General features: G+C 41.0%; 1 protein-coding gene across 3 annotated transcripts in view; it reads right to left on the bottom strand.

Moving 5' to 3' along the window:
* Positions 1-27,972, bottom strand: part of LOC139574091 (5-hydroxytryptamine receptor 4-like) — a 172,307-nt gene that overhangs the window by 102,780 nt on the left and 41,555 nt on the right. For all 3 annotated transcript variants that reach the window (XR_011674719.1, XM_071398260.1, XM_071398261.1), the window contains exon 2: positions 25,320-25,407. Coding sequence is in view for 2 of the 3 variants with exons in the window: in XM_071398260.1 (XP_071254361.1) it covers positions 25,320-25,384 (65 nt within the window). In the remaining variant the exon portion in view is untranslated. The remainder of the gene's footprint in view (positions 1-25,319; positions 25,408-27,972) is intronic.

The following is a 27,972-nucleotide window of genomic DNA, read 5'->3' as shown; positions in this document are numbered from 1 at the left end:
AAATTTAGTTTATATTCAAAAGTATTAACTGGAATGAATCAATCAACATAGTGATGACAGATGTGAGTACATTTTTTATAAGGCCTACAGTTGCATAGAACTGCATGATGCAAACATTCATAAAGCAAGCTCAGCCCTGTGAGTTCTATTGTCAGTAGAGGAAATCCCCTTCCTAATCTAGTCTAAATATAATTAATATTAACAAGTATAAGGTTGCTGCAGTTTGACAGGGTTTTCATCCCCCCCAGGGCCAGGAGTTTCCCCCGTTTTTTAAAACCATGTGACCTGATTAGGAAAAACAGGTCCCATCATAGCCCTTATAAAATCTTTTTACAACTGATAATCGTTGTCATACCTTATAGGGCCCAGAGTTTTCCTAGTTAGGTTAACGGATAAGGAAAAACTCTATGGAACCTATGGTGCCACCAGTCTGCTTGCAGTTGTCAGTTATAGTCAGGTATGTGGATGATCAAGGCGTTATTCAGGAATGTTTCTTGGGCTACTTTGATATGTGTCAAGTGGGCGAGATGTGAACTCTGTGTTTAACTTAACGGATAAACGTTTTCAAACCATAAGATGGCGCAGCTGTAATGGAACGTATCTGCTCTTTGTATTTCCAGCTAAGTCCCCTCCTGTTCCCTGATTAAGAGGTGATGACCAGTCCACTCTACTACCATTGTCAACTCTGTCCTGACATGAACTGAAGCCACGTCTCATGTGCCCGCTCATCCACTGGCACATTGAATGTTTCCCCTCCAAGCACTGTGACTACCCCTATCAATTTTCTCTCATTACTCTATGTAGAGTCAATCACATACACAAACACAACTACATTATTACACATCAATGATTTTATTCCTTGCTTGGACTAACTCATTCTTAGCTCTTTGGTCTAACTGTGTAGTGTGTTGTGTTATTGTTTTTTGTCTTCCCAGACAAATCCTGTCCTGCACTGAAGTCAAGCCTCTGAACATCTGAACTTATGCCTCATACCCTCATTCAATCACTGCTGTGATCCCTTCCAAACACTGTGTAAGTAGCCCTCTCATTCCCATTCCCCATAATATTGTACTACACATGTCTTTATTAAATGCTTTAGGTTAAAATAATTACTCTTCTGACGATTTTTGAAACACACTTTGACATCTCCATGTGTTTAGCGCCTATACCATAGGTCTCCCACCTTCCTCAATGTTTCAAGTCTCCAGCCTCCACTGATACTGACCCACCATTGAAACCCATTTTTAAAGATCCCCCACGTATGGTTTTTAAAAGACCCCAAACGTGAGAGACGTTGTGATTAAATCTGATTACCCACCGGTTGCTTATCATTTTGTACAAGCTGGACATCCTATTAGTTCTCTGAGATACATTGTAATAGAAATGGTCAAGATGTCACGCAGGGGAGGAGACAATGAGAGGAAACTTCTTCAAAGGGAATCTTTCTGGATCCACAGGCTCAACACACTGTCAACTCTTGGCCTTAACGAGGAGTTTGACTTGAAACCGTTTTTATAGTTTCAATATGTACAAATTGTGTTTGTTTTTTTCCCCAATTGAATATTGTATGTATATTACTGTAAATATTGATCACATTCCTTGTGTATGATCATATATTTTGATACATTGAATGTTAATATTGTGAACGTTTTCCTTTCTGTTTTTCACAATTATTCTACAAAAATAGTAAAAATAAAGAAAAACTCTTGAATGAGTAGGTGTGTCCAAACTTTTGACTGGTACTGTATATAATTGCATATATGAAAAGCTTTGTTCAGTAATGCACAACACAAATTAAACTATAGAACTAATTCGATTACATTTAATTAGCAACAGCCATTCCAACAATTAATTGTATTCCTTATGTTTCATTTGTGACCTGTTTCCAGAAGCTAGGCATGTCACTACTTCACAGGAGAGGCATTTGAACATTGTTTTTTGGCCCAAAAAACTTCTAGAACATGTGAACTTTCATGTGCTTTAATAACAAAGGTGTATGCCATCTGTAAATATAAATACAATTAAATTATGAGCCTAGGTGGTTTAGCCACGGAAAAATACATGAACTTTCCCACTAGCCATGATTGGCTAAGATAATGGATGTGCTGGACATGCCCGAGAGATGAGTTCAGATTGGTCTGCCATGTAGCTGCTCAGTATGTGTGGATAATCCTTTTTACTGCTGCTTTTAAAAAAAAGATATCATGAAGAACTGAAAAGGTGTTGCATTGCTGCCCTGAAGTTAATAGCACTATCGACACAGATCAGTGGGGAAAAGTTGTGATGGACTACTTTCTGGAGGATAATCATGCCGTGCTGACTTTCTCTGGCTCTGAAAATGAATCCGACGATAACAAAATCTCTAATTTAGGTAAAAACATTTTCATTGAACCTGAGATTGTAGTGACTTCTGAAGACTGTGATGGGTGAAGAAATGGCAATCAACAGTTTTGTTGTCACGGAAGAAGTTGACCGAGTTTTGAAATCAGTGGAATGCCCAGTGGAAGCAGAGAGATGATTGTCAAATGCGGAGAAAGTCGAAAAGAGAACACAGGAGGCTGTTGTATAAAACACCTGTCTCCGGATTACATCTTCAAACTAAGGGCAACCATGGCATCCATGACAGAGGGAGAAGTGTTCATCCATGTATATGGGTAAGAGTCTAACTACATTTTCAGATACTATACGTTTCTAATTTTGTCAGAAAGTCATTTTCATTGCAAGTGAAAGCGTGCTGTTAGCTAGTCTATCTAGCTAACGTTAGCTGGCTGGCTCGCAAGCTAAAGTTATGTGTATGATCTTTGTAGTAATATTATTTGTATCTCAGAAACCATTTGCATTGCTAGTTATAGACTAATGCTAACTAGCTAGCTAACATTGAACCTAGTTGGTTAGCTTTAGCTACCTGCAGATTCATGCATAGTGCATGTTAGTATGAGTTGGGGTTATGGTTGATTGGTTAGGTAGATAGCTATCTAGCTTTGTCACTAAACAAAAGACTCCACTATGCAAGTAACCAGTTCACTGTGCCGTTTACACCTTCTGCATCCTGTGCATGTGACAAATAAATATAGCTTTTATTTGACATAGTGTGTATTTACCATTGACGGTAATGTGAAGAACAACATGACCTGCACCAAAGTCAGATTAGGATATAAACCAAGGACTAGTTAAAGTGTATTTTTCATACTACTTTTTGCTTCTACTTTTTGCACCACTTTTAGTCTTGAAAACTTTGGCTGTTTACTACACTACTGTATTCACTCCGTTTAGCACATGGCCTCACGTGAAATCCTTAAAGAGATGGATGTGACTAAGGCTTAAGAGGGTGTGAACAATGCTGAAAGGGTGTAGACAAAGAGATCTCCAGTAGGTGTTCCAAATCAATCACAGGCAATTTTCTCAAAAGAGGGGTTACAAGTTGATCAACGTTCCTATTGTTCCTCAACTGCAGTGTATGATATACAATTTTCTAGCTCTGAGTAGTTTTTTTCCAGTGTAAAAAAACATTATTTCAAATGTTGCTACATAGGACCGAATCCAGGTGGTGGGTCACATTTGAACAAAAAATAATTAAAGAAACAATCTGCAATTGCTACATCCATTTTTGGACTTGTAAATTTATGATTTACCCATTGATTCTTGAAGAATATAACTTGAGCTTAGTTCAACTGTCCTACCCCGTCAGAACCCAAAATGTAAGCTTGTTTTACTCTGTTTGCAAACAAAGTAAATGTAAACAAACACTATAGCTATAGCCTCAAAACATGGTTAAAACTATCATTTTTATATCATGAAGGGTCAGTCCTTGCATCCATAGCTCTGTTAACTGGGTCGTTTTATTAAATGAGTGACCTTTGTGTCCCTTTGCTATTTTAAGTAGAAATTGTGCCTTTTAAAAGCCTGTTATATTAAATGAAGTGCACTTTAATGTAGACCACATGGTCAATTCAATAAATCAGATATTTTATGTGAATAAAGATTGCTAAAGTGCCAAAATTCTACATTTTAACCCACTTAATCCCAACATTTACTCAAATTCACTATCATTGTAAATCCCTAGTTATTTTGTTGATTATTTATTTCATGTGATTATTGATTTATTTTAAGTGGGAAAAAAACCTGTCCCTCATTTTATGGCCAACCCTGTTACGTGAACTGAACTCTCATTTTAATATGGTTTAACTATTTCTTTTGAAATGTTGAACATCTAATACATCCGTGTAAAAGCAGGTGAGCTGGTTCTAGTCTTTTTGGACATTTTCTATAGTTTTATGGTGGAAAACTGAGCTGGTCAAGCATAACACTTCAACACTCTTACCCGTAGATTGACAGGCTAGAAATGATTTAACATTCAATTTCCCCTACCTGTTGCACACACAAGCTTCAATTTCTCCTGTCACAAGGGGATTTATGGATGATTTAAGAAGAAGTTGTCAACCCTGTTACAGTCAACTCTGTTTCTTTATTTGGCACTTAATAGGCACTTACTATGGACAATTTTTTATTTAATCTCTTGAGATGGGATAATATGTTATTTTATTAAGTTGAACATGTGCTCTTTATGACAAAGTTTTTTTCCACCAAGTTACACTACTCAAAAGGCACCTAAGTGGAATGACCCAACTACTGTACTGAAGGCAACTACTGTAGCTATCTAGTACATTTGCTAGCAACTTCAGTGGATGTTGATCACATTTCTACCTGCAAATAATTTATCCGCTGTGTGTCGTGGCACACACCTTCCACGTTGTGCATTATTTCCCACAGAACGCATAGCCCCTCGTTGGTTATCCTTTACTTATCTGAGTGTAACCAGAGCGACCACATTGAACATGCATGTATGACGGCCGCCCTATGTATGTGGCTGCAAGAAATGGCTCTGGAGGGATAATCATGTCATAAATTACTAAATAGAAATTATCGGGGAAAAAACATGAATAATTATCAAACAAACATGCCTTTGCATAATCTATAAAAGGGCTGACCCAACTGGGGACGATGTTTGGTTTGGCCTGGCCAAAAAATTGTAGTGGAGTGAATGTCCATGCCAAGTTCACAGAACCGCGGTTACATGAGTAACCTCTGATAGCGGTTGGAACAAGCAGAGTGGTTTCTGTTATCTTTCTACAAATTTGGCTCTAGCTTTTGAACAGTTGGAGCTTTCAGCTATTATTTTACTTTACAATGCTCACCATCCACGCAGGGGACGTTTTGAAGGTGACAAAACCGCCATTCAGAATATTTCTTTTCAACTTTCCACTATCTTTTTCATGCTCTTCTGTGACTTACTACTGCAAATAGAAATTGTTACACCTTTCCCATATTGAAATGATTTGAAACATTTTCAAGTTATTAGCCTTAGAGGTCAGACACACCAAGAAAACTGATGTCTGATAGGTACTTAGCACTAGAGGTCGACCGATTAATCGGAATGGCCGATTAATTAGGGCCGATTTCAAGTTTCTATAACAATCGGAAATCGGTATTTTTGGACACCGATTTGGCCGATTATTATTATAATTTTTTTTATTACACCTTTATTTCATCTTTATTTAACTAGGCAAGTCAGTTAAGAACACATTCTTATTTTCAATGACGGCCTAGGAACGGTGGGTTAACTGCCTCGTTCAGGGGCAGAACAACAGATGTTCCCTTGTCAGCTCGGGGGATTCAATCTTGCAACCTTACAGTTAACTAGTCCAAAGCTCTAACCACCTGATTACATTGCACTCCACGAGGAGCCTGCCTGTTACGTGAATGCGGTAGAAGCCAAGGTAAGTTGCTAGCTAGCATTAAACTTATCTTATAAAAAACAATCAATCAATCATAATCACTAGTTAACTACACATGGTTGATGATATTACTAGTTTATCTAGCGTGTCCTGCCTTGCATATAATCGATGCGGTGCGTATCGTTGCTCCAATGTGTACCTAACCATAAACATCAATGCCTTTCTTAAAATCAATACACAGAAGTATATATTTTTAAACCTGCATATTTAGCTAAAAGAAATCCAGGTTAGCAGGCACTATTAACCAGGTGAAATTGTGTCACTTCTCTTGCGTTCATTGCACGCAGAGTCAGTGTATATGCAACAGTTTGGGCCGCCTATTTTGCCAGAATTTTACGTAATTATGACATAACATTGAAGGTTGTGCAATGTAACAGGAATATTTAGACTTATGGATGCCCCCCGTTAGATAAAATACGTAACGGTTCCGTATTTCACTGAAAGAATAAACGTCTTGTTTTCGAGATGATAGTTTCCCGGTTTTGACCATATTAATGACCTAAGGTTCGTATTTCTGTGTGTTATTATGTTATAACTAAGTCTATGATTTGATAGAGCAGTCTGACTGAGCGGTGGTAGGCAGCAGCAGGCTCGTAAGCATTCATTCAAACAGCACTTTCATGCGTTTTGCCAGAAGCTCTTCGCTGTGCTCCAAGCCTATCAACTCCCGAGATTAGGCTGGTGTAAACGATGTGAAATGGCTAGCTAGTTAGAGGGGTGCGCGCTAATAGCATTTCAAACGTCACTCGCTCTGAGACTTTGAGTAGTTATTCCTCTTGCTCTGCATGGGTAACGCTGCATCGAGGGTGGCTGTTGTCATTGTGTTCCTGGTTCGAGCCCAGGTAGGAGCGAGGAGAGGGATGGAAGCTATACTGTTACACTGGCAATACAATCGTGCCTATAAGAACATCCAGTAGTGAAAGGTTCATGAAGTACAAATGGTATAGAGAGAAATAGTCCTATAATTGCTATAATAACTACAACCTAAAACTTCTTACCCGGGAATATTGAAGACTCATGTTAAAAGGAACCACCAGCTTTCATATGTTCTCATGTTCTGAGCAAGGAACTTAAACGTTAGCTTTCTTACATGGCACATATTGCACTTTTACTTTCTTCTCCAACACTTTGTTTTTGCATTATTTAAACCAAATTGAACATGTTTCATTATTTATTTGGGGCTAAATTTATTTGATTGATGTATTATATTAAGTTAAAATAAGTGTTCATTCAGTATTGTTGTAATTGTCATTATAAAAAATAAAAATAAAAAAGTTGGCCGATTAATCGGTATCGGCTTTTTTTGGTCCTCCAATAATCGGTATCGGCGTTGAAAAATCATAATCGGTCGACCTCTACTTAGCACAGTAGGAGACCGGTCCTTCTCTTGCTAAAACAAAAGACACTGTCTATTGCAGACCGACCTGGTACGGACAAACTGGACGTTTCTACATGTAGCATCGCTCTGCGCGTTGGTGGCCGACAACTTGACTTTGAACCAAACAGAGAGCACGGTCCTCCATGTTGGGGAGCCAGTGGCAACAAAAGACGAACACACTTTTCACAGTGTAATCCACCCCCTTATCATTGTTCTAAAAACAATAAAGCTGCATAATAAAGCTGCATCTACATAATAAAGCTGCATCTACATCTAGGAAAGGAGTTTCATGCTTGATGCATTTTTTTTTATAGGTTTGATAATGTGCACTTGCTCATTAGTTAGTTAGCTTGCTAACTGAGCCAGGCAGTCACACACACTTCATATGAAACGAATGGGGATTATAAGTGCAGCAAAATGCACACAACACTAAATGTTTTACCAAGTTAGCTATCTAACAAGATGAAGAAATTATATAATCCACTCTCCATTATCCCATACTGCCAGTGCCAGTTTGCTTGCTAGCTGTTCGCTAAGCGGTTAGCTTTGCCAGTTAGCACAACATAGATAGCTAGCTACTGCACTGACTTTCGGCACCTAACAAACAGCTGTTTCTTTCAAAAACAAATACATTGTGATTTAATTATATTGTTGCAAGCTGAGCGAGTTATCTAGATGTGGCCATCTGGCTAGTATCAACAAGGGCTTGCTAAAGATTCTAGCTAGCTTGCAACAACATTCAAGCAACTTGCTAGCTAGTTATCATTCGCTATCCAGCTACAAAGCTAGAAGCAGGCACAAGCCAAACATAACTTAAGAACGCACTGCTACTGCCACCATGTGCTCTGGACTATTTTAACAAGGCTGACGGGGGATGATCTATTCCATGTGAACAACAAAAAATGGACATGCGCCGAATACAACAGGTGAAGACTGTATCGTGAAATGCTTACTTACAAGCCCTTAACCAACAGTGCAATTCAAGAAAAAGTTAAGAAAATATTTACCAAATAAACTAAAGTAAAAAATAATAAAAAAGTAAGACAATAAAATAACAATAACGAGGTTATATACATGGGGAGTCAATGTGCGGGGTTACAGGTTAGTCGAGGTAATTTGTACATGTAGGTATGGGTGAAGTGACGATGCATAGATAAGCAGCGAGTAGCAGCAGTGTAAAAAACAAAAAGTCAATGTAAATAGTCCAGGTGGCCATTCGATTAATTGTTCAGCAGTCTTTTGGCTTGGGGGTAGAAGCTGTTAAGGAGCCTTCTGGTCCTAGACTTGGCGCTCTGGTACCACTTGCCGTGCGGGAGCAGAAAGAACAGTCTGACTTGGGTGACTGGATTCTTTGACAATTTTTTGGGCTTTCCTCTGACACCGCCTAGTATATAGGTCCTGGATGGCAGGACATTTGGCCACGGTGATGTACTGGGCAGTACGCACTACCCTCTGTAGCTCGTTACGGTCAGATGCCGAGCAGTGGCCATACCAGGCGGTGATGCAACCGGTCAGGATGCTCTCGATGGTGCAGCTGTAGAACTTTTTGAGGATCTGGGGACCCATGCCAAATCTTTTCAGTCTCCTGATGGGGAAAAGGTGTTGTTGTGCCCTCTTCACTACTGTCTTGTGTTTGGACCATGATATTTCGTTGGTGATGTGGACACCAAGGAACTTGAAACTCTCAACCCTCTCCACTACAGCCAAGTCGATGTTAATGGGGGCCTGTTCCGCCCACCTTTTCCTGTAGTCCACGATGAGCTCCTTTGTCTTGCTCACATTGAGGGATAAGTTGTTGTCCTGGCACCTCCTCCATATAGGCTGTCTCATCGTTGTCGGTGATCAGGCCTACCACTGTTGTGTCATCAGCAAACTTAATGATGGTGTTGGAAGTCGTGTTCGGCCACGCAGTCGTGGGTGAATAGTGAGTACAGGAGGGAACTATGCAAGCACCCCTGTGGGGCCCGTGTTGAGGATCAGCGTGGCAGACGTGTTGCCTACCCATAGCAACTTAGTTGCAGTTTCTGTGCCAACATGGTGACATTTTTAATACATCTTTAATACTGGTCATCAGAATGTGTTGTTAGATGTCAGTTATATGATTACAACTTGATTCATGTTTGAATTCTGATTTTATGATTAATTACTAAAAGGCCAGTGTTTAAAGACCCTAAAAAGCTATTTTTTACCTTTCATATTTCTAAATAGATAATGTACAGTATTATTTGTTCGGCCCGCATCCCACCACTCAGATTATATTTTGGCCCATCAAGCGCAAAAGTTTGAGCAGTCATGAACTATACATAAAATTAGAATGGCGTTGCATGATTTATATAAGTAATAAACCTAGACGGCATACTATTATTTGGCAGCGGTCCAATATAATGCAATCATGTGCCTTTGGTGATACTCTTCTTTTTTTCCTATCAATCCAGCACATGAGAAACTCTCCCTGTCACATTGCAGGAGTTATTGACGCTGAACCGGGCCTTTGTTTACAAAGAGCTGTGTTTGACCTCTACACACCGTCATTCAGATGACCCACACATGAACTCCCACTCTTATGTCAATAGAGGTAGGCGACAGAGCAAGCTCACCGCATTCAACGGCTCGTTAAATTCATTGGCTGGATCTTAGTAATAAAATATGATATGACAGGATGAGACTACATAGGCGTACAGTTCTTAGTTCAAATCAAATCAAATTTTATTGGTCACATACACATGGTTAGCAGATGTTAATGTGAGTGTAGCGAAATGTTTGTGCTTCTAGTTCCGACAGTGCAGTAATATCTAACAAGTAATCTAACAAATTCACAACGACTACCTAATACACACAAATGTAAAGGAATGAATAAGAATATGTACATATAAATATATAGATGAGTGATGGCCGTGTGGCATAGGCAACATGCAGTAGATGGTATCGAATACTGTATATACATATGAAATGAGTAATGTTGGATGTAGACATTATTAAAGTGGAGTTATTTAAAGTGACTAGTGATACCTTTATTAAATCCATTTACTAAATGTATTAAAGTGGCAAGAGATTTGAGTCTGTATGTTGGCAGCATCCACTCTATGTTAGTGATGGCTGTTAAACAGTCTGATGGCCTTGAGATAGAAGCTGTCTTTCAGTCTCTCGGTCCCAGCTTTGATGCACCTGTACTGACCTCGCCTTCTGGATGATAGCGGGGTGAACAGGCAGTGGCTCGGGTGGTTGTTGTCCTTGATGATATTTCTGGCCTTCCTGTGACATCGGGTGCTGTAGGTGTCCTGGAGGGCAGGTAGTTTGCCCCCGGTGATGCGTTGTGCAGACCTCACTACCCTCTGGAGAGCCTTGCAGTTGTTGGCGGAGCAGTTGCCGTACCAGGCTGTGATACAGCCCAACAGGATGCTCTCGATTGTGCATCTGAAAAAGTTTATGAGTGTTTTAGGTGACAATCCACATTTCTTCAGCCTCCTGAGGTTGAAGAGGTGGTGTTAGGCTACGCTGTTGCGCCTTCTTCACCACACTGTGTGTGGGTGGACCTTCTCAGTTTGTCCGTGATGTGTACGCCGAGGAACTTTCCACCTTCTCCACTACTGTCCCGTCGATGTGGATGGGGGGGGGTGCTGCCTCTGCTGTTTCCTGAAGTCCACGATCATCTCCTTTTTGTTGACGTTGAGTGAGAGGTTATTTTCCTGACACCACACTCCGAGGGCTCTCACCTCCTCCCTGTAGGCTTTCTCGTCGTCACTGTTGAGGATATGAAAGACTGGGTTTCCTTTACTGATGTCCAGTGTTTGTATCTTTCACAATCATTGTCTCATATACTGTACGTACAGCGTGGATTCTCCTACCCGGAAACCACAAGACAAATAAACTACCATAAACTGTTATGACCCTGTGCAGCTCACTCAAGAATTGCACAAGAAATACAGGGTTCAAAAAGTGTTCTTCGGCTGTCCCCATAGCATAATTATTTTAGGTTCCATGTAGAACACTAAAATGTTCTACATGAAACTCAAAAGGGTTCTATCTGGAGTCAAAAAGGCTTTTTCAAAGGGTTATCCTAATGGAACAGTCGAATAACCCTTTTAGGTACTAGGCAGCACATTTTTTTCTAAGAGTCTGCCTATCGAATTACTAGAAAACAGTTAGAGTACTACTATGTACAGATGTCGGATTTTAATATTACCCATTTCATTGCAGTAGGAAAATTTTGCAGCAAGGATATCTCAAAATGGAAACATCTGACACGAATAGCAGGTAAACAAGTAACAGAATCGAGCTCCTCAGTACCTGAATTATGAATGAAGTTGACACTGACCAGAATAATTATCCTACGGTATGGGGTCCTTGTCTCGCATGTTGCTTGGTTTGCTGCTCCATTGTTGTGGACATGACAAGTTTGCATGCTTGATAACATACAGGCTACGATTTTCATTTACAACTAAATAAGCTATTTTACTGACCGTTTAAGAATAGTGGTGTTTCATTGTGAAGCTAATATTGCATTAGAGCTGCTGTATTTTTTTAATTAGTAGGCTTGCATTGTGATACAGCCATACAAATATGACACCCGTGCATATTATTAAATGATATGTTCCAAGTTAACATGGTTTCATATTCGTTAATAATATTGAAAGGTGATACGATGCAATCTACTGTAACTAGATTAGACTGCCTAGGCTACTTCTTCCTAATGTAAGCTAAATGCAATGGATACAAAATAAATACTTGCATGTGATGAAGGATAACATGTCCAATATGATATGCAGTAAATGCATATCAAACAGGTATATATATATATATTACACACACCAGTCAAAATGTTGGACACACCTACTCACTCCATGATTTTCCTGATTGACTGACCTTCATGTCTTATTTGAGACAGGAGTTTACAGTTGTTTTTTCAGCCCTTCACTAACACCTAATTGGGGTCTAAATTGAATCCCCTGGGACAGATATCATATTTCAGAATGAGCTTTATAAAGTACAATGTCCTGACCAATCTGCATGATAAATAATATCATGGGTGAATCTATTTCTAACATTGTGAGGTTGGCACACTCCTAAATAATATCCTGGGATTTGGTGATTATCCTGGTGGCTGGGAGGTTCATAACAAGTTCCTTACATCTGCAGGGTGGAAAATCATTCAACCTGGAGTAAGTAAAAACAAAGGGGGAGACATTAACCTCACTGCTCAAATTGTTGCTGAAGCCACAACTGCCTTTAATGTGCAATCGTTTTATTAACAGTTTTGCATATTTTTAGGCTTGATTACGTTGTTTACAGTAAGAGTAGAATAACAGCCTCTAATTTTAACCAGTAGACCAACCCCAATGGTGCAACACAATAGGAAGGGAATGTAGCAAGATAAAGTTAGCTAACGTTAGCTAGGTAAACACTGCATGCTAGCAAAACAGACTCAAGATAATGCAAAATAACTTGGCTGGCTAGCAAGCCTAGAATGAACAGAACACAGCTGGCTGAATTTTCTACGTTTTTCATCGGAAGTTGTTAAAATGTCTTACTTCCAAACGAGTCGTGCAGGACTGTTTTTCTCCTGCCAAGCCAATACAATGGAGTGAAACGTGATCAGGTGCTACTTTAGTCTCTGTAAACAAATGGGAAGAAACTTTTTTTTTTTTTACTCTGGGTCTTCACAATTGACACATTGCTGAATATACGATTAGTTAGTTTAGGTCATCTCTAAACAGCCGATTAGCAGGATGAGATCGTCTTCTGGCTAGCTATCGTGTCCGATGTATTAGCTAGCTTGGCAATGGGCTGATAATCACCAGTTACTTAACATTTTAATTCACAATTGATATGAAAGTAATTTCTTGAAAACGTTATCATTTGGTGAATAATTAAATGTTATACTTATATTTTGTGGTTTTCTGGAAAATGTTCTCCCAAGTGGGGACTTTGTCCGCAGTCAATTATTTTTTGCTGCGCCGCAAGGTGTTATGGGATAGCCTCCCGGCGATGGATACATGGGATTGGGACATGCCAATTTTGAAGTCCTGCCTGGAAATTCTGCCTCAAAAGGTAGCAAACTTATTATTGCCAGCTGGCCTTGTTAAACCATCGATACATGCTAAATTCACCGGCACAGCTGATCTTAATTGCAACCATTATTGGTCACCTCATTACAGCTCCCTGAAAGATGCTTTGTTCGCCCTCTGGTTGGTGTTGTCATCGCAACAACTTAGTTCTTTTTGAACAGACTAAGGGTGATTTATCTATTTGACAAGCATTCCGTACAAAATAAATAAACTATTTCCTCGTTTACCACGCCAAATCTACTGTGGCAATTTACCCGACACTTTGTATGAATGGAAACTAATGTTTGTGTAGCCTACTGACTGTTATTATTTTATTTGATTCCTATTTATGTTATCCAAAAGTGTCTGGTATGGTCATTTCCTATCAGGACCGGGTGTAAAATAACTGTGGACTGTCCATATGAAACGTCTACCTACTTGGAAGTCAATTGGGGGACTGAGTTATTTGTGCCAGAAGTGCATGGGCCAGAATCAAATCCACACGGTTGGCCTATATGTGCATGCTGATTGTAGTAGCCCTAACCACTAGACCACCCCACGCCACAATTTAACAACATTTTAAATTAATTAGTAATCTTAGGATATACTAGACAATTGTGTGGCGTAGCCTAGTGGAGACCAATATCTATCTTGTTTTATTAAGCTATATAAAACGATGGTTGTTGATATGTATGGCTGCATTTCAGATAAATTTTTGTACATTTGAATGTTGCAGTAATAGGACCTAGGCCTTGCATTTGAGTGAGCGAGAGAGAACATCATTTTGATAGAAAGCCATGATCCCAATGCGCACGCATGGCGAGAAAGAGAACTGCTCATTTTCAGCCAGTGATGAGGCTCATTTGAATTTCCTGATGCATCTGGAAAATTCTCTACAACAAAAGAGTGATTATTTATTTTATTTTATTATTATTATTTTTAGGGGTGGATCAGTTTAATATTAAGGAAAGAATGTTGCTTCCAATGTAATTGTCTGCATCATTTCCAATCCCCCATATTTTTTGGGTAAATATCCAATATCCATACACGTATGCATACATATACACATATATACAGTGGGGAGAACAAGTATTTGATACACTGCCGATTTTGCAGGTTTTCCTACTTACAAAGCATGTAGAGGTCTGTAATTTTTATCATAGGTACACTTCAACTGCGAGAGACGGAATCTAAAACAAAAATCCAGAAAATCACATTGTATGATTTTTAAGTAATTAATTTGCATTTTATTGCATGACATAAGTACCTCTCCACAATGGCCAAGACCAGAGAGCTGTGTAAGGACATCAGGGATAAAATTGTGGACCTGCACAAGGCTGGGATGGGCTACAGGACAATAGGCAAGCAGCTTGGTGAGAAGGCAACAACTGTTGGCGCAATTATTAGAAAATGGAAGAAGTTCAAGATGACGGTCAATCACCCTCGGTCTGGGGCTCCATGCAAGATCACAATATGTGTTGTACTATTTGTTCCGTCCTTTCAGGTGAATTAAACTGAAATTGCAACCAACTTTATAAGGCTTGTTTAAAAAATAAAGATATTTTGGAGATTATTTCCTTTTCAAACAACCGAATGTGAGCAGGTGTAATCTGAATAAAGGGGAAAAGGCCCTTCTTGAACATAGGAAGAGACATTCGTATCAATTTACTAGAGAACCAGTTTGGATTTAAGTATAACTTTTGTATGACTGATGCCTTTAGTGAGAGGTCTAATGCTTTAATATTTAATCATTTCTGCCCTCCGAATTCATATTCGTTATATAGATAATTTAATTTATCTGGCTTGCCGTTCCAATAAAATTGAATATTTTTTGTTCATATAATTTAAAAAGCAGGTCACTAGGTGTAGGCAAAACCATAAGCAAATAGGTAAACTGTGATATGACTAAAGAGTTAATCAGGGTGATTTTTCCACAAATAGACAGGTATTTTGCTTTCCTTGGTAGCAAGATCTCATCTATTTTTGCTAACTTTCTATAAAAATGTATTGGAGTGAGATCATTTCTTTCTTTTGGGATTTGTATACCGAGTATGTCCACATTTCCATCAGACCATTTAATTGGTAAACTACATGGTAATGTAAAATGTGCATTTTTTTTGGATTTCTAATCCCTTAATATTAATGTTTGATCTATTTTTAACAGCTAACATTTCGATGGCAATAATAAATAGATATGCCGATAGTGGACAACCTTGTTTTACTCCTCTAGATAGTTTAAAACTTTCTGAGATGTAGCCATTATTTACTATTTTACATAGTAAATATACATACATATACATAATTTTAACCCATTTTATAAGAGATTCCCCAAAATTGAAATATTCTAGGCATTTATATATAAACTCCAGTCGTACTTTATCAAAATCAGCTATGAAAACCAGGCCTGGTGTCCCCGATATTTCATAGTGTTCTATTGTTTCCAGTACTTGTCTTATATTATCTCCAATGTATTGTCCATGTAAAAAACCTGTCTGATTAGGATGAATAATATCTGACAATACTTTTTTATTCTATGCGCCAAGCATTTTGCTAGGATTTTTGCATCACAACACTGAAGTGTAGGAGGTCTCCAATTTTTTAAATGGGCTGGATCTTTATACACTGCTCAAAAAAATAAAGGGAAAACTTTAACAACACAATGTAACTCCAAGTCAATCACATTTCTGTGAAATCAAACTGTCCACTTAGGAAGCAACACTGATTGACAATAAATTTCACATGCTGTTGTGCAAATGGAATAGACAAAAGGTGGAAATTATAGGCAATTAGCAAGACACCCCCAAAAAAGGAGTGATTCTGCAGGTGGTGACCACAGACCACTTCTCAGTTCCTATGCTTCCTTGCTGATGTTTTGGTCACTTTTGAATGCTGGCGGTGCTCTCACTCTAGTGGTAGCATGAGACGGAGTCTACAACCCACACAAGTGGCTCAGGTAGTGCAGTTCATCCAGGATGGCACATCAATGCGAGCTGTGGCAAAAAGGTTTGCTGTGTCTGTCAGCGTAGTGTCCAGAGCATGGAGGCGCTACCAGGAGACAGGCCAGTACATCAGGAGACGTGGAGGAGGCCGTAGGAGGGCAACAACCCAGCAGCAGGACCGCTACCTCCGCCTTTGTGCAAGGAGGTGCACTGCCAGTGCCCTGCAAAATGACCTCCAGCAGGCCACAAATGTGCATGTGTCAGCATATGGTCTCACAAGGGGTCTGAGGATCTCATCTCGGTACCTAATGGCAGTCAGGCTACCTCTGGCGAGCACATGGAGGGCTGTGCGGCCCCACAAAGAAATGCCACCCCACACCATGACTGACCCATCGCCAAACCGGTCATGCTGGAGGATGTTGCAGGCAGCAGAACGTTCTCCACGGCGTCTCCAGACTCTGTCACGTCTGTCACATGTGCTCATGTGCTCAGTGTGAACCTTCTTTCATCTGTGAAGAGCACAGGGCGCCAGTGGCGAATTTGCCAATCTTGGTGTTCTCTGGCAAATGCCAAACGTCCTGCACGGTGTTGGGCTGTAAGCACAACCCCCACCTGTGGACGTCGGGCCCTCATACCACCCTCATGGAGTCTGTTTCTGACCGTTTGAGCAGACACATGCACATTTGTGGCCTGCTGGAGGTCATTTTGCAGGGCGCTGGCAGTGCACCTCCTTGCACAAAGGCGGAGGTAGCGGTCCTGCTGCTGGGTTGTTGCCCTCCTACGGCCTCCTCCACGTCTCCTGATGTACTGGCCTGTCTCCTGGTAGCGCCTCCATGCTCTGGACACTACGCTGACAGACACAGCAAACCTTTTTGCCACAGCTCGCATTGATGTGCCATCCTGGATGAACTGCACTACCTGAGCCACTTGTGTGGGTTGTAGACTCCGTCTCATGCTACCACTAGAGTGAGAGCACCGCCAGCATTCAAAAGTGACCAAAACATCAGCCAGGAAGCATAGGAACTGAGAAGTGGTCTGTGGTCACCACCTGCAGAATCACTCCTTTTTGGGGGTGTCTTGCTAATTGCCTATAATTTCCACCTTTTGTCTATTCCATTTGCACAACAGCATGTGAAATTTATTGTCAATCAGTGTTGCTTCCTAAGTGGACAGTTTGATTTCACAGAAGTGTGATTGACTTGGAGTTACATTGTGTTGTTTAAGTGTTCCCTTTATTTTTTTGAGCAGTGTATATTCCATTTGGGTCCTGTTTCAGTAATAATGATATCAGACCTTGTTGCGTGTCTGATAATCTACCATTTATATAGGAGTGGTTAAAACAAGCTAATAATGGTCCTTTGAGTATATAAAAAAAAGTTTTGTATACTTCCACTGGTATGCCATCCAGCCCTGGAGTTTTACCATCTTTAAAGGCCCCAATTGCATCAAGCAGTTCCCCCTCTGTAATTTGGCCTTCACATGAGTCTTTCTGTACAGATGTTAATTTTACATTATTATTAGGAAAAAAATCCATACAATTAGTTTCAGTTAGTGGAGATGGAGGAGCCTGAAACGAAAACATATTCTTAAAGTACTTTACTTCCTCTTTCAAAATATAATTTGGTGAATCATGCGTGACTCCATCATTTGTAACAAGTTTTAATAGAAACATTTTGGTAGCATTTCTATATTGAAGATTGAAAAAGAATTTGGTGCATTTTTCCCCATATTCCATCCAGTTCGCTTTATTTTTATAATATATTACACTGGATCTTTCTTGAATAAGTTCCTCCATTTCTTTTTGTTTTTCCTCTAACTTATTCTGTGCCTCTATGGTACCGTTTTTATTGCTATCTAACTGTACTGTTAGTCCTTCAATTTCCTTTGTTAATATGGACTCTTTTGATCTAAATTGCTTTTGTTTTATAGATGAGTACTGAATTGCATTGCCTCTAAAGGGACACTTAAAAGTGTCCCATACAATACGGGGATCTGCTGTACCTATGTTATGTCTGAAAAAGTCAGTAATAAATTCTTCTGTCCTAGTTATAAACAATTTTTTCATCTAGTAGGCTTTGATTAAATTTCCAATATCCTCGCCCATGTGGAAATTCTGTAAGAGTAATATATATGCCAATTATGTGATGATCCGACCGCATTCTGTCCCCTATCAACACTTTTTAAACTTTTTGTGCCAGAGAGAATGGTATAAGAAAGTAGTCAAGACGACTAGCTTGATTAAGCCTCCGCCATGTATATCTCACTAGGTCAGGGTATTTAAGTCTCCATATATCCACTAATTCCAATATATCCATGACATTCATGATTTCCTTAAGTGCCTGAGGGTGATAGTTTGTAGTGTGATTTCCTTTCCGGTCCATAGAGGTATTTAAGACCGTATTAAAATCTCCCACTATAATAATAGAGTCTAGTGTTGCTTGTAGAGTTGATCAATTCTTATATATATTTTCAAAGAAGCTTGGATCATCATTATTCGGACCGTATAGGTTAATAAGCCATATCTGTTTATTGTCCAATAACATATTTAAAATAATCCATCTACCTTGAGGATCTGTTTGGACAATTTGCACATTTGGATCAAAATTATTGTTAATTAAAACCATCACCCCTTTTGAATTTCTTTGCCCATGGGAGAAATATATTTCGCCCCCCCAGTTCTTTTTCCACAAAACTTCATCTAAAACTGTTGAATGGGTTTCCTGTAAACAATAGATATTATAATCCTTCTCTTTTAGCCAGGTAAATACTGATCGTCTTTTCTTATTATCTGCTAAGCCATTACAATTGTAACTGGCTATACTTATTTCACCACTTACCATAATGAGACACAACTTTCAATTATTTTTATCAAAATATATGTTTGTAAACGTACCATTAAAAAGTAACATGATGATTGAGTGTCTATATAGCTGTACCATGATATTTGCATTTCTACTAAGTAAACCTCCTATTGGTCCCTACTATTCCACCCGCTAAAAGCCCTCCTCATCCCGAGTTGGGTTGTCATCCCAATGCCCGGCAGACCACCCTCGACCCCCTGTATCCCATAGCCCTGAACTGACTGGGATCCATCCTTTGAAAAGGGCACACAGTGCCATTTACCGAATTGAAGTAGATCAACTGCCAAATGCATTCCCATCGTCCTCACCTCGATTTGTATTATATATAGCTGTGGATCATTCTCTATTGTCCCTAACATCTTTTACTCCTTCGCAACAGTTGTGGGATACACACATACATCCACACACACTCAACCCTTACCCCCACACAACCATAAGCTCACTATCTCAACAATTGCACCAAAGAGTGATTATTAAGTTACGTTAAGATCCGACATCTGTATATGAACAATTCAGCAATATGTTGTCCTAATGTGTGTCCTAACTTCAACAAAGATCAATGAAGTAAATTAATCCGAATTATTTCTGAGGTACACGTAATGTCAGTGGAAATAATGAAAAAGCTGACAAAGACAACATTGTGTCCTCCAGAAATAATCAAGACAGTTAGTACAGTATTAGCAGCACATACTGCCAGGAGATAGAGATACTGCATCAGCAAGCAATTATCCACCCCTAATCTTTCACATTTATTACCTTACAAATAATTCCCCCTCCAGGTGCGGCAACCCAACCTGTTAAATGTTAATCATCTGCACACAGGGAAGTCACAGTGGTGGTAAGACTGGCACTAGTGTGTGGCTCTATCCACAGTATCATTCAAGTTCACTGAGAAATACAGTACGACTTTAATCGCACAGCTGCAGTCCGGTGAGGCTGTATTCAAAGCACTCTGGAATGAAATCCCTGCATTAAAACATGCAGCAGACCATGGCTTAATTTTAGGTAGCCCTTTACACTTGTGCCTAGGTTGAAAATGGCAGATTTGGGCACTGATAAATGCCTAAATTGGAATGCAGTGGCTGTACATTAACATGCTATACATGACGTGAGAGCTCTGGCTGCACTTCATAGCCCTGTATGGGTTTTGAGTGACAGCCTTTCTGAACTTGAGCACCGCACAGGACAGGAAGTTGCCCCCTCCTGCTAATTGGGCAACTTTTGCAAAAAAAAATGTGGACTGAGGGAGCGAAATGCTGTAAACGGTATGCACTCATGACTCCATTCTGTGCACGAAAAATACGATATGTTTCCCTGAATTGCATTGTGAAGGCCTAACATTGTAATATCGTATTTTATAACTTAGCTAGTCGTGTTGGCAATAGAATAAGCTTTCAAACGATGCCCACCTGACCCATTTAGCAATTTCTAATGGAGCGTTTTTAGATTGTGTAAACAACAACAGTAATCGTTTGACGCGGGGCTGTGTTGCAAACAAAACAACGGCACAGCATCAGTAGGAGAGATCAAAAAGTATATTCAAGTTGAAGACTTCTTTGAGTCATAAAAGTGCGCTGAAATGACTTTGGAACTGTGCACACTTTGGAGAGGTGTGTGGCCACTTGGAGACACCAGTTAAGTTCTCTCACTCAAACTTTTTTTTGTTTTATGTGCACCTCTACCCCACATTTTTCAGGAATTTTCTTATCATGTTATTGAATGTATCCAGAGTATTTTCAGAGTTCGTTATCAACAACAGTTCAGTAAATGTCAAATGCACACAACAGTGTAATGTTTTGATTCAGTCTTGTGTCAGGTGATCTGTTGTACATATAGAGAAGATGGCTGCCGTTTTACGGTCCCCTAACCAATTGTGCTATTGTGTGTGTTTTTGTTGCATTATTTGCTACTTCCTTTGTACATAATGTTTCTGCCACCGTCTCTTATGACTGAAAAGAGCTTCTAGATATGAGGACATTACTCACCTTGTACTGGAGGAAGATTTTTTCTTTAATGAGTCGGACGCAAAGGATTTACTTCAGACACCCGACAAGGCCCTCATCCCCATAATTCGCAGGAGAAAAAGACAGAGATATTGGGGACGTAGGTCGGGGTGCCTTGTAAGGATCCGACGGCGAGTAGGTAATCTGCCTTTACTACCGGTCCTATTAGCCAACGTACAATCATTGGATAATAAAATAGACGAACTATCACGTATATTCTACCAACGGGACATTCATAACTGTAATATCTTATGTTTCACCGAGTCGTGGCTGAACGACGACATGAATAATATACAGCTGGTGGGTTTTAAGCTGTATCGGCAGGATAGGACAGCCGCCTCTGGTAAGACAAGGGGTGGCGGTCTATGTATATTTGTAAACAACAGCTGGTGCACGAAATCTAATGAAGTCTTGAGGTTTTGCTCGCCTAATGCAGAGTATCTCATGATAAGCTGTAGAACACACTATTTACCAAGAGAGTTTTCATCTATTTTCTTCATAGCCGTCTATTTACCACCACAAACCGATGCTGGGACTAAGATCGCACTCAATGAGCTGTATACGGCCATAAGCAAACCGGAAAACATTGATCCAGAGGCGGCGCTCCTAGTGGCCGGGGACTTTAATGCAGGCAAACTTAAATCGGTTTTACCTCATTTCTACCAGCATGTTAAATGTGCAACCCGAGGGAAAGAAACTCGAGACCACCTATACTCCAAACACAGAGACGCATACAAAGCTCTCCCTCGCCCTCCATTTGGCAAATCTATCCTCCTGATTCCTGCTTACAAGCAAAAACTAAAGCAGGAAGCACCAGTGACTCGGTCAATAAAATGTGGTCAGATGAAGCAGACGCTAAGCTACAGGACTGTTTTGCTAGCACAGACTGGAAAATGTTCTGTTATTGATGAGTACACCACATCAGTCACTGGCTTCATCAATAAGTGCATCGATGATGTCGTCCCCACAGTGACTGTATGTACATACCCCAACCAGAAGCCATGGATTACAGGCAACATCTGCACTGAGCTAAAGGGTAGAGCTGCCGCTTTCAAGAAGCGGGACTCTAACCCGGAAGCTTATAAGAAATCCCGCTCTGCCCTCCGTAGAACCATCAAACAGGAAAGCGTCAATACAGGACTAAGATTGAATCGTACTACACCGGCTCCAACGCTCGTCGGATGTAGCAGGGCTTGCAAACTATTACAGACTTCAAAGGGAAGCACAGCCACGAGCTGCCCAGTGACACGAGCCTACCAGACGAGCAAAGTTATTTTTATGCTCGCTTTGTGTTAAGCAACACTGAAACATGCATGAGAGTATCAGTTGTTCTGGACAACTGTGTGGTCACGCTCTCCGTATCAGATTTGAGTAAAACCTTTAAACAGATCAACATTCACAAGACCGCAGGGCCAGATGGATTACCAGGACGTGTACACCGAGCATGCACTGACCAACTGGCAAGTGTCTTCACAGACATTTTCAACCTGTCACTGACTGAGTCTGTAATACCAACATGTTTCAAGCATACCACCATAGTCCCTGTGCCCAAGAACGCTAAGGTAACCTGCCTAAATGACTTCTGACCCGTAGCACTCAAGTTTGTAGCCATGAAGTGCTTTGGAAGGCTGGTCATGGCTCACATCAACACCATTATCCCAGAAACCCTAGACCCACTCAATTTGCATACCGTCCCAACAGATCCACAGATGATGAAATCTCTATTTCACTCCACACGGCCCTTTCCCACCTAGACAAAAGGAACACCTATGTGAGAATGCTAAAAGGAGGACCGAGCACGCCCCCATCTCATCGACGGGGCTATAGTGGAGCAGGTTGAGAGCTTCAAGTTCCTTGGTGTCCACATCACCAACAAACTATCATGGTCCAAACACACCAAGACAGTCGTGAAGAGGGCACGACAAAACCTATTCCCCCTCAGGAGACTGAAAAGATTTGGCATGTGTCCTCAGATCCTCAAAAAGTTATACTGCTGCACCATCGAGAGCATCCTGACTGGTTGCAGATGGTAGTGCGTACGGCCCAGTACATCACTGGGGCCAAGTTTCCTGCCACCCAGGACCTCTATACCAGGCGGTGTCAGAGGAAGGCCCTAAAAATTGTCAAAGACTCCAGCCACCCTAGTCATAGACTGTTCTCTCCGCATGGCAAGCGGTACTGGAGCACCAAGTCTAGGTACAAAAGGCTTCTTAACAGCTTCTACCCCCACGCCAAAAGACTCCTGAACAGCTAATCAAATGGCTACCCAGACTATTTGCATCGCCCCCCCCCCCTCTTATACGCTACTGCTACTCTCTGTTTAATATTTATGCATAGTCACTTTAACTCTACCTACATGTACATATTACCTCAATTACCTCGACTAACCGGTGCCCCCCGTACATTGACTCTGTACCGGTACCCCCTGTATATAGCCACGCTACTGTTATTTTACTGCTGCTCTTTAATTATTTGTTACTTAGATTTGAGATTTTTTACTTATTTTTTTACTCAACACTTAATTTTCTTAAAACTGCATTGTTGGTTAAGGGCTTGTAAGTAAGCATTTGATTTGATTTGTATCCTCAATCTTTGGTATAATACTATTCCCATAATCTCCAAACTGTTCCCTTTCAATTGCTACCATGGTTATGCATATGCTTTTCATATTCCTTCTGTAAGAAACATTTGAATTTAGCCCGTATAGAACATTCCCACGAGTGTAAAGGGTTAGTTGTGACAGGAAAGATGATGAATTTCAGCAAGGTCATCAGTCAGAGTTCACATTTTTTCATAGCACCGGCTTCTTGTACTGCCAAATGTCTTCTGTGGGTACAATTTTTCATTTATAACCCGTCACCGGAAAAGTAAGTCACTCTCTGTAAAGAAACATTTTAGTAGAAAGGGAGTGAAGTTATATGTGAGGCGCTCTGATATCACTGACAGATGTGATAAATCACGCTGTGATAAAAAATATGTCCAAAAAATGGCTAATGGAAAACTCAGCCTTTCTCTGCCTCTGCCTTTTCTCTGCTGCTTGAGCTGATAATTATTTGCTAGTCCATCCCCAGGGGTTTTTATCAATGGAGATTTTGACAGCTTTGTTAGGCGCATTACTATAGCGATTCAGCACCACAGGCTGGACACATGCCTGGATGTTTTGTCGTTTTTCATTCTGCAATAGGTTTCAATCGAAGTCAGCTTATCAGGACCACATTCACATGAGCTGAATTAATACACTCATTGTCTATGAAAGCAGTCTCTTAAGCTTTGCTCCAAAAACCAACAATCACGTGTAGGCTACACTGGAAACACGTTATTACCGCATACTTCTGATACCAGCTATAAACCTATTATTTATATGTCATGTAGTCAAAATTATGACCAGGTCAGGAGGGTAGTCAAATCAAATCAAATTGTATTAGTCACATGCGCCGAATACAACAGGTGTAGACCTTACAGCGAAATGCTTACTTTCGAGCCCCTAACCAACAATGCAGTTAAAAAAAATATGGATGAGAATAAGAAATAAAAGTAACAAGTAATTTAAGAGCAGTAGTAAAATAACAATAGCGAAACTATATACAGGGGGGTACCGGTACAGAGTCAATGTGCGGGGGCAACGGTTAGTTGAGGGAATATGTACATGCAGGTTGAGTTATTAAAGTGACTTTGCATAGATGATAACAGAGAGTAGCAGCGGTGTAAAAGAGGGGGAGGGGGGGGGGGGCATTGCAAATAGTCTGGGTAGCCATTTGATTAGATGTTCAGGAGTCTTATGGCTTGGGGGTAGTGGATCTATATGTAAGGAGTGCTCTTGTCATAAAAGCTAATGTTCTGTATGATGCTATTTCTATAGAAACCTATCCTCCTGATAGGAAGCCTGTCACAGGATATCAAATGAGGGCACGTTGAGAAGGTAAGCAGGGAGTAGGGAAAGATGATGCCAAGGGAGGAAGCCTCTGGTTCCTGCAAAGCTGACCACAGGCATCCTTCCCCATGGACTCAGGGACATTAGCCTTCCAATACCACCACCATCCCTCACTCTACCTCACGTGTATATTGTATGACACCTAGCCGCTACTACGTGCCAACACTTCAATTAATGAAAGAATCATGATTAATATCCAATGTGCACATTTCACATTGTATACTGTATGTGTATCCTTTTCATTATGATGCTATGAAGGACTTTATCAGTATGTCTATCAACTTGCCTCAGACAGGTATTCCATTCCATTGACTACCATATCCCTTTCAAGAGCACATATGGTCATTAATGCAGTGTACTGTCCTTACCTCTCACTGCCGCTGATATCTACTTCCTCCATCACAGGCATCGGGCCCCCGGAACATAGATTCATGTACCCATAAATGCAGAAACTCCCTACGAAACAAGGAGAAATAGAGGTTACTCAGATAGGGCAGTTAGGATTTATGGTGACCTTACAGATATGCCCTGGAAGTTACTCACTATCCCTAATTTTGTAAGGCTGTCGACAGAAATGTATTGTTGAACAACTGCACATATTTGGGGGGAAAATATTTCAAAAGCAAAGCACATATTTAACCTGTGATTGAGAGGATTAAGGAGACAAATAAAATAGTATTCTTTAATTATTGAGCATAACAGAAAATATGCCTGAAATTACTCTACATACCAATAACATATGCACTAAGAGATTGTGAATTAAATCATTACATGCAACAACATTACACAAAGAATATAGCATTGGATGTAATGACTGTAATTAAAATGAAGTGCATGCAAGAATAGTTTAACTGATATTGTTACATCCGTCGTTGGAATGAGACCAAGGTGCAGCGTGGGAGGCGTACATTTTTCTTTATTCAAAATGACACCGAAAAACAAATATATACAAAGAACGTAAAGCTATATGCAGTGCAGAAAGCAACTACACACAAACAACATCCCACAACTGAAGGTGTGAAAGAGGGCTGCCTAAGTATGATCCCCAATCAGAGACAACGATAGACAGCTGCCTCTGATTGGGAACCATACCCAGCCAACAAAGAAATAGACAAACTAGAATGCCCACCCAAATCACACCCTGACCTAACCAAATAGAGAAATAAAAAGGCTCTCTAAGGTCAGGGCGTGACAGTACCCCCCCCCCCCAAAGGTGCGGACTCCGGCCGCAAAACCTGACTCTATAGGGGAGGGTCCGGGTGGGCATCTATCCTCGGTGGTGGCTCCGGTTCGGGACATAGCCCCCGCTCCGCACGCTAATCCCTCCGCTTTCGTGGAACCAGATCGTGGATCGTCGCCGGGGGAACCGTACCGGGAACCCCCGCCGGAGGTTCCGGGCCGCGGACCGTCTCAGGAGGCTCCGGGCCGCGGATCGTCACTGGAGGCTCCGGGCCGCGGATCGTCACTGGAGGCTCCGGGCCGCGGATCGTCACTGGAGGATCCGGGCCGCGGATCGTCACTGGAGGGTTCGGGCCGCGGATCGTCACTGGAGGGTTCGGGCCGCGGATCGTCACTGGAGACTGTGCGTGGAGCAGGCACAGGACGTACTAGGCTGGAGACACGCAATGGAGGCCGGGTGCATGGACCTGGCACAGGATATACTGGACCGTGGAGGCGCACTGGAGGTCTGGAGCATAGAGCTGGCACAACCCGTCCTGGCTGGATGCTCACTTTAGCCCGGCAAGTGCGGGGCGCTGGCACAGGACGCACTGGGCTGTGAAGGCACACTGGCGTCACAGTGCGTAGAGCCGGCGCAGGATATCCTGGACCGAGGAGGCGTACTGGAAACCAGGAGCGCTGAGCCGGCACAACCCGTCCTGGCTGTATGCTCACTTTCGCACGGCAAGTGTGAGGAGCTGGCACAGAACGCACCGGGCTGTGGATACGCACTGGAGACACATTGCGTATCTCCGCAAAACATGGTGCCTGAACGGTCACATGCTCCTTAGAGCGAGTGCGGGGAGTTGGCTCTGGTCTGAAACCTGGCTCCGCCAACCACCCCGTGTGCCTCTCGTGCTTGCGTCGTGTCCTTGATTCCTGGTATCAAGTAGTAGGCGTACATTTTTCTTTATTCAAAATGACACCGAAAAACAACAAAATACAAAAACGAACATAAAGCTATATGCAGTGCAGAAAGCAACTACACACAGACAAGATCCCACAACTGAAGGTGGGAAAAATGGCTGCCTAAGTATGATCCCCAATCAGAGCCTCTGATTGGGAACAATACCCGGCCAACAAAGAAATAGACAAACTAGACAAACAAATCACACCCTGACCTAACCAAATAGAGAGATAAAAAGGTTCTCTAAGGTCAGGGCGTGACAGATATGTATTATGCTTTAACTTGCCATAGTCATATAGGCTATTGGTTGCATTTCTGGTTGGGTCACATAATCCATTTTGTTCAAGAAATTCATTGCGTTCACATCTCCTTTTGGGATACATTAATACAAAAGGCTGCCACATGGTCTATGCAGCAGACCTGAAACACTCCCAGGCAGGAGGTAGTGGTTAAAGCTGCAGAGATGACATTGGGGTTCTGACTGCTCAGAATATGTGAATGAAAAGTGTCGTGTTTCACCTTTAGTGAGGTGAACAGCTTAATGTGTACATGTATAGCTTAATGTATCTGTACCATCCCTTGATATGTTTCCCATGTATTCCAATTTCAGAAATTGCCTTTTGGGAAATGAACAAGGAAAATCTACTTGACTTGTCACAGTGTTCCACATTTGCATTGACCGTGACTGCATCTGGCCAATTGGGCCTTGTCCTGTACAGTGAGCAATATTTTATGAATCTCTATGGACTTTGAATGGACTTTTATAATATGAACATCTTCATCATACAAGGTATTTAGAGTGCCTTCAGAAATTATTCACACTCCTTGACTTTTTCCACATGTTGTGTTACAGCCTGAATTTAAAATGGATTAAATTGAGATTTTGTGTCACTGGC

This window comes from Salvelinus alpinus, chromosome 4, assembly GCF_045679555.1.
Source record: "Salvelinus alpinus chromosome 4, SLU_Salpinus.1, whole genome shotgun sequence".
Taxonomy (NCBI): domain Eukaryota; kingdom Metazoa; phylum Chordata; class Actinopteri; order Salmoniformes; family Salmonidae; genus Salvelinus; species Salvelinus alpinus.
Note: the sequence above shows the minus strand (reverse complement) of the source record. Positions and strands in the feature narration are given on the sequence as shown.